Genomic DNA, 15,677 nt, shown 5'->3' with positions numbered 1-15,677 from the left:
CCTCCGGCATTCATCCCACTGGGCCACCGGGAAGGGAGGAGACAGAAGTCCATATCCCTGTTCTAGCCAGAGTTAGTTCAATTAAAGGTGAAACTGTCTGTCAAACTATTTATAGCATGATGGAAAAAAACAAAAGACCATAGGTTTTAAAGCCTGGCTTTTATCCACAGATAGTAAAGACTTTATTTTGTTTTGTGTTAAAGGATAAATTCCATAACATATCCCACAGTTATTGACATGAATTTTAAATGATGGCATTTTAGCCAATTGCTAGTTTTTATCATAATCATTGTTAACAATTCCATGTTTAATGTTGAGAAATAAAAGAAAATATGAGTGCTTCAGGATGAAGACACTGCTTATTTTTAGATGGGCATAGAGGCGCTTCAAGAGAATATATAGTCTTGGAATGTGAAAAGAAATTCATTTTAAATGCTTAGAAGATTGGATTTCATCAGTGTTATCAAGAAACTTCAACCAGGTATGATATAATTAATAGAGATTCAAGCGTAATTTTATAAACTTTTGTTTAATTTTTGTTTTAAAATTATATTTACCATTTTCTCTAACATCTATTCCTCTGTAACTTTTGAATTAAGGGGACATTACTTTTTCTTCCTAAGGATATAAATTCTCTGGCTTTTTCCCCCTCTTCTTCTTGATATCCTCTCACAAGCGATTGCTGTACCTTATATTTACATAGTATAATAAAGGAGGAACATATGGGTGCAGCGTGCTGAAGACTACAAGGAACTCTTTTGCTGAACTGCATATTTGATTCTGGGATATAGTCATTAAAGTAAAGTTGCTTTCTCAGGGGCTCTGTTTGGAAGTATTTATCTGATTTGGGTGTCTCTAGCATGCTTAAATGAAGCCCATCCAGTGGCTCTGTGGGAGAAAAGACCTGGTGATCTACTTCTGTAAAGACTGCAGCCTAGAAAACCCTATGGGGCAACTCTGCTCTGTCATTTTGGGTTGCTATGAGTTGGAATTGTCTCATCAGCACCTAACAACAGCATGCTTAAAAGGAGCCCTGGTAGTGCAGTGGTTAAAGCACTCAGCTGCTAACTGAGAGGCCGGCAATTTAAACCCACCAGTGGCTCCGTGGGAGAAAAGACTTGGTGATATGCTCCCATAAAGATTACAGCTAGGAAACACCATGGGGGCAGTTCTGCTCTGTCCTATAGGGTTACTCTTAGTTGGAATGGACTGGACAGCACACAACAGCAACGACAACATGCTTAAAAAACAAACACATCGACTTACGTCTTCAAAACCTGTAGAGAAGATAGCTCAAAATCAAGAGAATGTATGCATTGCTCCAGCACCAGTTTTTGACCTGGTTTATTATTCATATTTATCATGCAGCATTTCTCCAGAAATGTGTTCACCAAATAGGAGCTTCAATGTTGAGACAGTCAGTTCCTGTTTTTGGATCAAATAAATTTAGAACCATTGGAGAGATTTTTAGGTAGCATTCTCATACTTGATATTTAGGAAAATAGGTATCAGTGAAAGGCATAGTTTGTTCCATTTGGACAGTTGTGCTGCTAACTGAAATAACACCCTGACTGATGGCTGTGCTGATATGCTGCTTTCAACCCATCAAAATGAAATATGTATTTTGGAGAAAGACTCAACTTTGGTGAGTCAGTAGCCCTCATAATTAGAGTATGCCAAATTCCTGGGAAAGGTAGGTAATATAAGTCAAAATAATGGAAGTCAAATGTGATTTTCCCGGTAAAACCAATATGAAAATAGGGGGCTTCCAATCCTAACCCAAGGACCTTAGGGCTAGGTTGTTAATTTTTTAAAACGTATTAGCCACTCACCATATTGAATCAGTTATAAATGATATATTTCAATATATGTATGAGTCATTTCAGTACAGCAGCATAATAGTAGCACGTTGTATGAAACTGTCTAATATATGTTAACACAGTCTTATGCATTTATTAACATCAGATAAGAAGATTTGTGCCTTATTTTTAATGCCACAGATCAGAATTTGAAATTTTATCATCAAGTTAATAGAATGCAGGATGGCTTCTAAGAGGGGGGATTTGATGGGTATCTTTGTAAAAATTTGTTAAGACAGGGATATATGATGTGCCTTTTTAATATAAATTATTGAGGGATATCTGTTTGGTTGCCCTCTTTCACATTATAAAAATTTACTGTAGAAAGCATAGTTGTTAACAATCAAGTGGTTGTCATTTCTGCTGTGTTTGAGTTTCTGCTTTCTAGAGCTGCCATCATATCAGCACAAATAACTTCACCTGGAGCCTTAAGTTTGTATAAATCATACTGACCTTTAAAATGCACAAATCAACTCTTAAGGCAGTGGGTTTTTCATTCTTTATTTCTCTCTCTTTTTTTCTTTTCTCTTGCCATTGCTTCAGTGTCAAAAAGCCTTGAGGCTTTGGCGTGGTGAGTGGCCATACTAGGCTCATAGTCTTTTGATAAATTCATGGAATCAAGTTATGCTAGTTCAGCTATGAGTCTCGGATATTGCCTTATGATAATAAAGTACTTCATCTGTTGGAACACTACTCCTTTGCACCTATCAATCATTTAAAAATATTCAGTGAATCCTGGTGGGATTTTGAATAGACATATTAGAGCATATTCTTGCAAATGAATGCATTTCTTTGAAGTGCTTTCCATGGATGTTACCTTCAGAATCAGTTCCTAGATGTCCTCATTAAGTTATAGTCATAGAATACTTCCTTGGTCTGCTTTTTTCTCTTCCTTGATCAAACTGCCTGAGGCACTGTCTTCCTGAGCCAACAGCTGGATCGGAGAGGGGGCTGTAGGTAGGTTGATATCATATCAAGATGGGATAAAAGCTAAGATGTGGTGCTCAAAGTTTCCGCTGAATGAAGGCAGGGGATGTTGTGTAGACTGAGACTTGCAGTGTATGGGTGAGTATATACAGCATATAGGAGCCTGACTGGCGCAAGTGGCTTGCAACCAGTTTGTGATTGGCTGCTAACTGGAAGATTGGTGGTTCGAACCCACCCAGCAGCTCTGTGGATAAATGGTCTGGCAGTCTGCTTCTGTAAAGATTACAGCAAAGAGGTGGGAATGTAAAATGGTACAACCACTTTGGAAATCAATTTGGCACTTCCTTAAAGAGCTAGAAATAGAAGTACCATATGATCCAGCAATCTCACTCCTTGAAATGTATCCTAGAGAAATAAGAGCCGTCACATGAATAGATATATACACACCCGTGTTCATTGCAGCACTGTTCACAATAGCAAAAAGATGGAAACAACCTAGTTGCCTATCAGTGGACAAATGGGTAAACAAATTATGGTATATTCACACAATGAAATACTATGCAACAATAAACAATGATGAATCCATGGAACATCTTATAACATGGATGAATCTGGAAGACATTATGCTGAGTGAAATTAGTCACAAAAGGACAGATATTGTATAAGACCACTATTATAAGAACTCAAGAAAAGTTTTAAACACAAAAACATTCTTTGATGGTTACGGGGGTTGGGAGGGAGAGAGAGGGGTAGTCACTAACTAGATAGTAGACAAGAATTATCTTAGATGAAGGGAAGGACAACACACAATACAGGGGAAGTCAGTACAACTGGACTAAAGCAAAAGCTAAGAAGTTTCCTGAATACAGTCAAACACTTCGAGGGACAGAGTAGCAGGGGCAAGGATCTAGGGACCATAGTTCCAGGGGACATCTGAGTCAATTGGCATAACCAAGTTTATTAAGAAAATGTTGTGCATCCCACTTTGGTGAGTCACGGCTGGGTCTTCAAAGCTAGTGAGCTGCCATCTAAGATGCATCAATTGGTCCCAACCCACCTGGAGCAAAGGAGAATGAAGAACACCAGAGACACAAGGAAAATATTAGCCCAAGAGAAGAAAGGGCCACATAAACCAGAGATTATCAGCCTGAGACCAGAAGAACTAGATGGTGCCCAGCTACCACCGATGAACGCCCTGATAGGGAACGCAACAGAGAGTCCCTGATGGAGCAGGAGAAAAGTGGGATGCAGAACTCAAATTCTAGTAAAAAGACCAGACTTAATGGTTGGACTGACTGGGGGAACCATGGAAGACATGGCCTCCAGATTCTCTGTTAACCGAGAACTAAAACCATTCCCAAAGCCAGCTCTTCAGACAAAGATTAGACTGGATTATAAGACATAAAATGATACTCATGAAGACTGTGCTTCTTAGTTCAAGTAGATGCATGAGACTAAATGGGTGGCTCCTGTCCGGAGGCAAGATGAGAAGGGAGAAAGTGGCAGGAGCTGGTTGAATGGACAACGGAAATCCGGAGTGGAAAGGAGGAGGAGGAGTGTGCTGTCACATTATAGGGAGAGCAACTAGGGTCACATAACAATGTGTGCATAAATTTTTGTATGAGAAACTAACTTGAGCTGTAAACTTTCACTTAAAGCACAAAAAACAGAAACAAAAAAAAAAACAGCAAAGAAAATTCTATGGCGCAGTTCTACTCTGTCACACATAGGGTCGCCATGATTTGGGACCCAACTCAATGGCAGCTAATAACAGCAGCAGCATATAGAGTATGTAGTGTATGGATTCCTATATAGGTGCAGACTGACAATGGATAGGCCATTTATAAGCAGTAACTTGAGAATAATTGATTCAGCATAATGAATATTAATTGTGAGTTGGCTAGTTATTGAAAATGCAGGTATCCACAGGTACATTTGGACATTAATATCTACCCAAACCTAATTTTCAGGGTGGTCTAATCTTCTAAATTTAGCTAGCATTTAGAGTCTAACATATAGAAATTCTTTACTACCACTCCAAACCCCCCCTCCAATTTGCTCAACTCATTTAAGCCAGTTATTATAAAAGTTTCTGTGTGGTCTTAAGCTGAAATTACTGAAGAGTCTTTTGTTTCAAAGCAGTCCAATAATTAAAGAGTTATAGAAATAATGTTGAAGTCCGCAGAAATGATATATTGCAAGTTTAGGAACAGAGAGACAGAAAAAGATATTCCCAGCTGACACTTGGAAATCAGAAGCAGCTGCAGTAAGGTCAGAGTCTGTATGTGTCAAGGAGCTGGTTATTTTATCATCAGTAAGGGAGCCAACTTTATTCCATGTCTTTAGGCATTTGACACTCTGTTGGGCATCATCTCTAGCCTCTAAGAATAGACATCAAGAAAGAGCATGGTACAATAAATTCTATTTGTGCCATCACTACAAAGTAGTACAGTAGTAATTTGTAAATTGCACAATCATTATTTATGTATTGTACTTCATTGTTGTATGTGGGCCAAGCTCTGAGTCCACTACTGTGAAGCAGCCTGCAGCTACTTTACTCTTTTGAGTTTCTTAGCATAGTTGGTTTTTTGTTGTCTTTCACTTTGTTTTTTTTAGGTTTATGGTTTTCATGGCAGTGACATTATGGGATTACTGTGTCCTTTTCATTTTTTATGGGAAAGGTTTGAGTATTATCTGGTGGTTTAATTTTCAGTTTGGATCCAATCCTACTTCTTAGCAACCAATGAAAAGCAACTGTTTTAAGCATCTGATGTTTAGAAAGTTCCTTCCATGACCATGCCTGTTTCTTCCTGGCAGGGACTGCTTGAGCAGTAAACAGACATACCTCTTGTGTTATTATCACACTAAAAATCTTACTCTTGAGCATTTTGTTGTGTCATTCTTCTTTTTGTTGCTTTTTTAAATTATAGTTGGTGAAACTGAACATTATAACCATTTTGTATTTTTAAAATAGTATTTGACATAAAATGAATTTTTAGAGGATCATCCTATACAGTTCTTTAAAAAAATTAATGTTTTAGAAAGTGATGTAATTTATGGGATAAAAGAAGTAACTTTACCCAGTTGTTGAAGGAGAAAACAGCAGTGTGACTGAAGCACTGAGAATAAGTGATTGAAGAAAAGAGAGCGCGTCTCTGCTCTGACGAGGGTGAGTGGTGAGTGTGTGTGAGGATCGCTAGTTCAGTGGCTCTCACCCTTGAGTGTGCACCAGAATCGCCTACAGAGCTTGGGAAAACAGATTGCTAAAGCCTATCCCGAGAGCCGATTCAGGAGATATGGGGTAGGGATTGAGAATACGCATTTCTCACAATTTCTCAGATGCTGCTGATGTTGCCGATCCAGAGACCACTGCTCTTGTGTAATGTAATTAGTGGAGTCCTAGCTAAGAATTTTTTTTTTTAAGTGTAGTGCTAGGAACACTGCAGAAATGGAAGGAACAGCAGATGAAGTTTGTTATGAAGGGCGATCGAATCTTGACTGACTAGGGGATGATTAAACTGTGATTACATTGATGAACTGATAATATTAAGTAAATGATATGGTTTGGAATTTAGGATATTTGTAAATTTGATTTATTTAGTATTTGTATTACAGCTTATGACTCATAAAATGCTTTTAAATAATACATTATTAACAAGAACTTTTAAGTTAAAAACCTGCACATGCTCACATTGCAATTTCTATATAAAACCAAAACCTGTAGCAGTCGAGTCGATTCCTACTCATAGCGGTCCTATAGGACAGAGAACTGCCCCATAGGATTTCCAAGGAGCAGCTGGTGGATTCAAACTGCCGACCCTTTGGTTAGCAGCCAAGCTCTTAACCCCTGGGTCGCCACAGTCCTGAAGTTTGTTCAATCTAGAATGTTCAACTATTGATAGTAGAGACTTGGCACCTGTGAGTTGCAATTCTTAACTGGGATCTAAAATGTCTAGATGGAAAATATCTGATTACAGTCTTTCTGAGGACAAGCCTTTATTCATGCTTGCATTCTTCATCCTGGTGTCTGATAAATGTGCAGTGTTTGTGAAAGGAGTGAGTGAATAAACAGCAACATACTTGTTGGAAGTAATTGGTTGGTGGTGGTGGGAGGAACCATCCCAGAAGATTAACCCACCCCAGGAAATTCACTGACAACTTGAAAAAATTGTTTATCGATTTGTTATTATATTTTCTATAACCTCAATAATTTTAAGGCACATGGAAATCTCAATAGAGTTATCTAGTGTCTGGGTTTTCAATATGAAAACCAATCCCTAGAAATATATTTTGATAGCCATAACACGTTATCTAAATAAAGCTAAGAGTAAAGTCATGGATACCAAACCCAAACCCATTGCCGTTGAGTTGATTCCTACTCATAGTAACTCTATAGGACAGAGTAGAGCTGCCCTATAGGGTTTCCAAGGAGCGGCTGGTGGATTTGAACTGCCGACCTTTTTGTTAGCAGCCGAGCTGTTAACCACTGTGCCACCTGGGCTCCAAAGTTATGGATAATGTAGAGGTAATAAGAGCATTAAACTAAAATACAAAGTCCAAGTAAACCATATTTGTAAACAAATGAAGAAAATTCCAAACTTATGTAATTTCTTTTATCTTAATAGTTTAAAAGTATAATGTTATCCTAATTTTTTTTTTCTAAGTCTTCATTCTCCTTGCTATATTGGTGGCGACAGTGTAATATCCACACCCTACTAGAGTTTTAGGAGTTCCTGAGTGACACAAATATTTAAGTGCTCAGCTTGCTAACCAAAAGTTTGGTGGTTTGAGTCTACCCAAAGATGCCTCAGAAGAAAGGCCTGGTAATCAACTTCCAAAAGATCAACCATCAAATAGCCTATTTCTACTCTGACACACGTGGGGTCACTGTGAATTGGACTTGACTCAACAGCAATGTTTTTTGTTTTTTTTAAACTAGAGTTCTATATCCATAAAATAATGAGACAAGTCCTTGAAGTCAAACACTATATTTTAATACCTCTATCACCTAACTCTTGGCTGGTCAAATGTTTTGGTTAGATTGCACCTTCTTCTTGCCCCCTTTTAGTGGAAGTACACACACCTTTTGGCAGAATATCCGTGTGCTATGACTAATGTTTGGTAGAAATTTAACATTTACAAAACAATTTTCACGTAAAATCCATAGTATATCAAATTTGATCTACAAATAATGCTTTTTATTTTATTATTTTATGGATGGAAGAATATGAAGTAGGAAGAAGTTAAGTCACTCGCCTAAAGTTAGCTACTATAGCTAGTAAATGTCAGAGCAAGATGTAAAACACAGATTAGCTGAATCTAAATCTGGTTTTTCTGTGAAATGGAACCATTAACATGTGTTTTGTTTTTGGGATTTTTTTGGCGGGGGGTAGGCTAAAGGTAGATAGTGAAAGGAAAACACAGGTGGGAGACCCAGATCTCAGTTCTCCCTGACTTTCTGATTATTGCAAATCCTAGAGAGGGCTCCTCCAAACACTTCTTGAATTTGCATAACTGTTTTCCAGACTTTTCTTTTATTATACAGTTAAGAATTTTTGTTTTTGTAAAAAATGAGAAGATACAAATAAGCAAAAAAAGAAAACACTTTTCATGCATTTCCCAAGCATCCAGCACAGAGTGCTGGGCATAGACGCCATTAATAAATACCTATTGATTGAATGCCAGGAATTAGCTCCCTGACCTATGGGCAAATTGCTTAAGTTGTCATATTCCATCTGTAAAAAGGGGTTGCTGTCAGAGCTCTCGCACTATTTATTTCCTTATGTTATGGATTTATGTAACATTAGCAATCTTTCAGGGATTTGGTTTGGAGGCACTGCAACCTCATCTAGAGAAAAGCTTGGTTTATTTAAATTTATGTTGGGATGGCATGATTTTATAAAACCATATTTTATAAAAATTTTTCACTCCATGCACTGTAATTTCCTATGTTGAAAAACCCACTATCTGATTTAGTCTCTCTCTAAATAGCCACACTTTTGGACAATGACGTTGAAATCACCAAATGAACTAAGTAAATCATGAGAATTAGTACATGTATGCCCATATCATGCCCATAGAGTAAATGTAATTAACCAGAAACGCTACTGAAAAAACCAAGTAAGCTTTTCCTACTGTATCAATTCCTTTTCCTTGGTATTCCACTTTCATGAAGAAATGCTGGTACATAAACTTTGAATCCATCCAACATAATTTGAGGTTGTGGAGGGTGGAGACTAAACAATAGAATTTAAAATATCACAGGAAGAAGTTTTTAATATTTTATAATGATGATTTATTTATAAATAAATGCATCTGCTCTCACACATACTGCCCCCTCCCCAATAAACACATATACATTGCAAATAAGCCATTTTCCTTCCTACTTATGACAGAGAACAGTAAGGTACTTAAAGGCAGCAAATTTCAAATAATTTCTTCCTTAGAGATAATAATAAAGGTATGATTTATTTAACACCAAAAATATTTACTAGCAGGATAAGTAGCTTTTCTTTTTCCTATTTTTTAAGCATTTTATACTTGCCAGATTTTCTTATAGCTGAGTTTATATTTCTATTTCATAGGTGGTATGTGTACATACAGAAAAATATATTCATCCATTTAGTTAAATCCCCTGTTAGAATGGGTTGGGACTGGTGGCTAGCTATTCAAGTCAACAAATGAAAAAGAACTCTGGTAACATAAATTGCTGGCTTATTCTTGGTAAACTTCCTTTTACTATTATGTAAATACATTGAACTATAACAGAGTTCTACAAAAATTAACTGAAAAGCTCTTGCAGAGTACCTATTTCTATTAGTGTTTGACATTTAATAACCTGGAATTTATTATTTAAGTATGATAAAGTAAGGTTTTAATGTGTGGTTTTATCCTTACGGTCTAATAGTCTCATAATAGAGGTGATTCTCTGTAAAGGCTGTTTTGCAACTTAGCTCACCTTCATTCGGTTTTGTAATTTATCTTTTGGAACTGACTCAGTCGAAGTTATTATGATCACACTTTAAGAGAAGGGATTTTTCTCCTGATTTACCCTGAATAAGTGAATATTAGCTCTCTCTTCAAGTTAGGGTCTTAATTATTCTCTTGTTTGACCTTTGCCTGTAATATTTGGTTTGAGTTGTGTTCTTCTCTTTGACTTTAAGATTCAGCCACTGGCAGGAGCCTTACTTAGTCTTTCTATTGAGCTGTTTCATCTTCTTGAATAGGGCATAAACGTATTCATCCACCTACTTTCATATGGGCATGCTGTTCTGGAATACTATTAAGATATAACTGCATTGTGGCAGGATACATTTTATTTAAAAAGCAATGTAATATGCTTCAGTGTGATTAAGAACAAGGATGTTACAAGTGCAATATATACTAAAATCATAACACTCAAGAGCTTTTTACATAATGTACTTTGCCTAATGTGCGAACAGTTGATTTAATTTTTTATTCTAGCTTTTTAGAAGCATGGTGTTTCTCATAAATGCTGTCAGTATGTTCTGTTGTCTCATTCCTTAATACTTGAGTTGATATGCCACTTTAACTAAATTATATCAAGTTCCTGAGGAATCAGATTTCTGATTTGATTTATACATGTAAAACAGGGTCTTACTGAGTAGATTTAATCTGACTTCATAGTAAGAATGGAAACAAGAAAATGAAAATCTAATTTACAGAATTTTTTTTCATGGAGGCAGCATCTGTTAAAGAAATTCAGTATTTGTTTATTTCATGGTCTAATAAAAGTAGAATTCTTCTCTAATTAAGAAAAAAGCTTTCAGCAAAATACATTTTAAAAAAATTCAAGCATGATTCTCAGTTTTTGTTTTTGTTGTTCATGTTTTTTGGGTTTTTTTTTATCTTGTCCCGATTTTCTGATTGTGTTAATAGCAGATATGTTTAGTTGTTAGATGTTTTAGGCTTAAATGAAGATACTAAAAAACAAAATGCATTTCCCTTTAAGTTAGAAGTAGCACTATGACTCCTCTTTAGAATAATAAAATTTTAGATTGGGAGTGGCCTCTGAAATGGAAGCTGCCTCGTCCTGTCAGAGAGGACCAGGAGGAGGGCCAGAAGGCATTGACAATTGGCAAAAAGAACAAGAAAGATGAGTCGAAGGGTATAAGATGCTTGTTGTTGCTGTTGTTAGGTGCCATCCAGTCGATTTTCCACTCATAGTGACCCCATGTGAAAAAGTAGAACTGCCCCATAAGGTTTTCTAGGTTGTAGTCTTTATCGGAACATATCTCCAGGTCTTCCTCCTTCGGAGCAGCTGGGTGGACTCAAACTGCCAACCTTTTGGTTAGCAGCTGAGCACTTAACCGTTGCACCACCTAACTGTGACGCGCTAGGGCAGGAACTGTACAAGTATACTGAACAAATATTGCTGAGTGACAGAAGGTGATCCCAACTATGGTTCTACTAGTTAAAAAATAATTGCTCAAAAAACCAAACCAAACAAAAACAATTAAACCTATTGCATACCCTTGGACACAATACCTTATAGGATGTTAAAAAAGGAAGTTCAGTGGGAAACCTGCCTTTAACAATGAGCCTGTTATACAAAAGGAGGCAAAGCACAATTAGAATAAAATTGAGAATGATGTTACATTTAAAATAATAATAATAATAATTGCTTTATATCTTATGTATTCTCCATATTGGCTAAAATGTTTCTTAGTTTTAACTCCTATTTCTTTTTTTAGAACTAGTTTGGAAACTCATGCTAATGATTCTTATCATAAAATACCCAAATAAAAAAATAAACAACTTTCCATAATTTGACTTTCTTTCAAATTAGAACTATAAGTTTGTATTTACGTTGCTACTGCTTTTCTGGCATGCTAATTGACTATACAGAGTTTCTATAGTATGCTTCTGATTAAGAACTCAGGGTGATTTACAGACATTGTTCATTGTTATTTATGAAAATATTGCATTTAAAAATAATTGAGGTATGAGTTGGTACACAATTTCTTATAAAACCAGTTTTCTCTAGAATATTAATACATTACAGATCATTTCCTTTGGAGGGTTGAAAAAAATCTAAGATCTTCAAGTATAAGATGTGCTCACTAACAGCTGTTTCCTATAATAGGAGCAATTTGCATACAGAATAGAGAAAATGAATTATACTGTTATAAAGCCAATTTGTGGGTTACGTAATTTGTTGCCTCGGTCTCCATCTTAGTTTCTCTCTTCAGCTCCTCTTCTGCCTCTACCCCACACAGATAAGTCATTCATTTAGCTATTTAACTTAGATGTTCCTTACCTTATGCCCCAGTTTTCCCAGAACCCCTAGAAATTTGAGCTGGGCATACTTCAAACCCACCAACCCTACATACTTGTGGGAAATGTACCGAACAACACTCTAAACCCCAATGAAGGTATAGCCTCTGGGTTACTCCCTGGCTTGCACCCCACCTGCTGGTTGAGCTCATTCCTCTGTGTGAACTTCCCATTGGCCCTCGTTGGTACCCCTCTCTAATTGTGAACTTGTGAGCAATAAACATTTGTGTGTTATTCGTGTACCTCATTGTTAGTCTCCTCTATGTCTAATTCGATCTACACACCTGTGTATGAACCTTTAGTTTACTAAGAGAGTCTTGGTCATATTTGCAAATGGCATTGACATAGTGGGCACAAGTTTGACATGTAGGAGCTATCAGGGCATCTGCCACAATAAAGAAGATAAACTGGTCACAGGCTGAAAACGGATGACCGTAGGTCACTTGCCAGTATACACAAGTGCCCCATGAAAGGCGCACTGTAAAACAAAACAAGACCCTCCCCCCTCCAAACCCTTCAAAACCGCTGCAGGATGTAACACATATATTGACCAGACTCCCAGTTCGCAACATATACGAAAGGGTGTACAGAGGAACAGCTATAACTTCTCTGCCATGTTCAACAGCCCACAGAATAAACTTCCTTCAAATGACATTGGCATGTTTAATCCAAGCAACCTGGACACTGAATCGGCTGTTCTAAAAAGGAGCTCTGCAGCCTGGAATGTTCTGTGTGTAATATAAGCCTTCTGGCTGGGATGGGGTTGGGGGCTCTCAGTACATTTAGTGGCATGTCCCCCAGTGTTCAGGGTATTTGAATATTCATGGCAGGTGGTCAGTGGGTGCAGGATTGAGTCCTTTTGCTGTTTTATTTTTAACAGAGAAACTTGTAAGGTCAGGTGAGATATCTCCTTCCTGAGTTATTTCTTATTAATGTCAGTTTGGGGATGTTTTCCTAAGATGGGCTAAAGGAGACTGCCAAGCATTAAAATCCTGTCTTCATACACCTCTTTGTAACCATATTTATATTAGTGGAATGTCTCACCAATTTTCATGAACATTATCATCATCTGTAGTAAAAATGCCTTGCATTTATAGTTTGCTACACATAGTCTTCTAGCATCCTGACAGCCATGCTAACAGATGTATAGATGGCGTTATCCTCCTGTTTAAAGGGGAAGGAAATGGAGGCTATCTAGAGAGTCCTTAGTCAAGCACTGTGCACCTGAATCTCCTGATACAAATCTGGAGCTCTCTACTTGCTTTTTCCTTTTTTGTTACTATCCGAAAAGGTTACAGATGATTGGGTACTTCATAGTTAGATTTCCAGCCTCACTTCAGTCATTTATTGGGAACTCAATGTGCGCCAGATCCTGTGCTTCGTCTTTTGCATACATCATCCTGCTTAAGCCTCAGCAATTGTCCAGAAGAGGAGCCTGAGGTTCAGAGAGGTGAAGTAACTTTCCAGAGATAGCCTGCCTCGTATGAGGTGAATAAGTGATTAGAACCCAGGTATAAAGGATACCATACCCTGAACCTTTGACTCTTTTTACCTCCCTGAGGTAAACACTGTTTCTGTCCTTAAGGAATGAAAGGAAATTAGTAGTTGAGATGCCGAATATATGGTAATAAGGGAATCTGTTGAGTGTCAAGCAAGTATTCAGGCAGTTAATGCTTTGAGAGTGTAAAAGAAGAGTTGGTAGTACCTTGTGTTCTGGAAAGGCTTTGTGCAGAAGCTGGAATTTGAACTAGCAAAGGATATCAAGAGCAGCTTCAGGATGTGCTAGGATAACAAGAGGAGAAGGCACAGGTGGGAAATGCTGGCATATTTGGGGGAAATCAATGTATTTAAATGAAGTACAGCAGGTTTGGTAGGCAACAAAGCGAGGAAGCATGGAAAGGTCTTCTGGAGCCCTGTTGAAGAGGACTTGGGGTACCAGGGTTATGTTCCTTGGTACTCAGCATATACATTTTTACTTCCTGTGGTACTACCAAAATACAGTTCTTTGCTAGAGTAATTTCAGTTGATTTGGGTGCCCTGGTGGTACGGTGGTTAAGCGCTCGGCTGCTAACCGAAAGGTTGGTGATTCGAACCCACCAGCCACTCTGTGGAAGAAATATGTGGTAGTCTACTTCCGTAAAGATTAACCAGAAAACCAAACCCATTGCTGTCGAGTTGATTCCGACTCGTAGCGACCCTATAGGACAGAGTAGAACTGCCCCCTCGCGTTTCCAAGGAGTGCCTGGTGGAGTCGAACTGCTGACCTTTTGGTTAGCAGCCAATAGCTCTTAACCACTATGCTACCAGGGTTTCCTCCCTAAAGATTACAGCCTTGGAAATCATATGGGGCAATTCTACTCTGTCCTATAGGGTCACTATGAGTTAGAAATCAACTCTGTGGCAATGGGTTTGTGTGTGTGTGTGGGGGGGGGGGTTGATTTTGGCTTAGTGGACATTTTAGTGAGATAAAAACCATACTATTGATACTATTGGGAGATTCTGGGTTTGCGATGGTCTAAGGAAGGAAGGTACCCCCTGCAAAATGTGGGAATAGAAATCAAGACTTCTCACAGATGTGAGGGGTTTAGAGGTAGAGTGATTTACACCAAAGGCTAGACACTTTTCTCCGGAAGCTTAGAGTTGTTCTTAAGCTCAGAGTTGTTCTTAAGCTCTGGGTCATAAGGAGCTATCTTCAGTTTTCCTAAAGCTTTAGGGCAAGGTGATAACAGCTAGAGGTCAAGACATTGATGATTATGGCTGACTGTGATGAACTCGCACTCTACCCCACTCAGATTTCAATAAACAACTTAAATATTTTCTTTAAATAGGAAATATTGTTACAGTTTCTGGAGAAGTGAATGATAGATTAGGGACTGGGCTGAGGAATCCCCAAGGGACAGTGAAAATTGGGGGTGATCTAGATGGTAGAATGAGATGTTATTTATTTTCTTTAAATAAAAAGGAATGTATTTTTGTCTATTATTCCTATCTCACCTATATTCTTTTTTTAATGTTGCAGTGTGCAAAGATCCACCTTACAAAGTAGAAGAATCTGGGTATGCTGGTTTCATTTTGCCAATTGAAGTTTATTTTAAAAACAAGGTACGTAATCTTTACCTGTTAATCTTTCTGTAGAAGATCCTCCATTAACCAAATAATGTTTAAAATAATTTTGATTCATAAGCACTTCTATCACTACATGATTTTAAAATAAAAGTTAAATTTGTCTTTTAGGAATTTTGGCTATCATTATGCTTAATTACAGAGGAAGTGGCTAGAAAAAAGATAAGTTCTATTATATGAAGTCAGATTATAGGAAATTCACTAAATGTTCCTTTTAAGAGAAGAATGATTACCATTTTGAAAAAGAAGATTAATATGTTTGTAAAATAGAAAAGATAAATTATTGTCTTACAGTGAAATGCTTCTTTTCTCATTTTTGTATTTCCAGAATTTTTGAGGCTTACAAAGAATAATCTCATTTTATGTCTAGCTGATACACACACACAGTTACTTCAAATTGCAATATTATGGATTCTACTGGATTTTAAACGTTTTTTGCAGTACATATTTGACAGAACACATAGACTTTAT

The 15,677-nt window shown here is 37.4% G+C and overlaps 1 protein-coding gene across 1 annotated transcript in view; it reads left to right on the top strand.

Moving 5' to 3' along the window:
- MLLT3 (MLLT3 super elongation complex subunit) overlaps window positions 1-15,677 on the top strand; it is a 300,966-nt gene that overhangs the window by 173,039 nt on the left and 112,250 nt on the right. Inside the window, exon 3 of the mRNA XM_023728567.1 lies at window positions 15,103-15,185. Within this exon, the coding sequence (XP_023584335.1) occupies window positions 15,103-15,185 (83 nt within the window). The remainder of the gene's footprint in view (window positions 1-15,102; window positions 15,186-15,677) is intronic.

Source organism: Trichechus manatus, unplaced genomic scaffold (assembly GCF_000243295.1).
Source record: "Trichechus manatus latirostris isolate Lorelei unplaced genomic scaffold, TriManLat1.0 scaffold00025, whole genome shotgun sequence".
In the NCBI taxonomy this organism is placed as follows: domain Eukaryota; kingdom Metazoa; phylum Chordata; class Mammalia; order Sirenia; family Trichechidae; genus Trichechus; species Trichechus manatus.
Note: the sequence above shows the minus strand (reverse complement) of the source record. Positions and strands in the feature narration are given on the sequence as shown.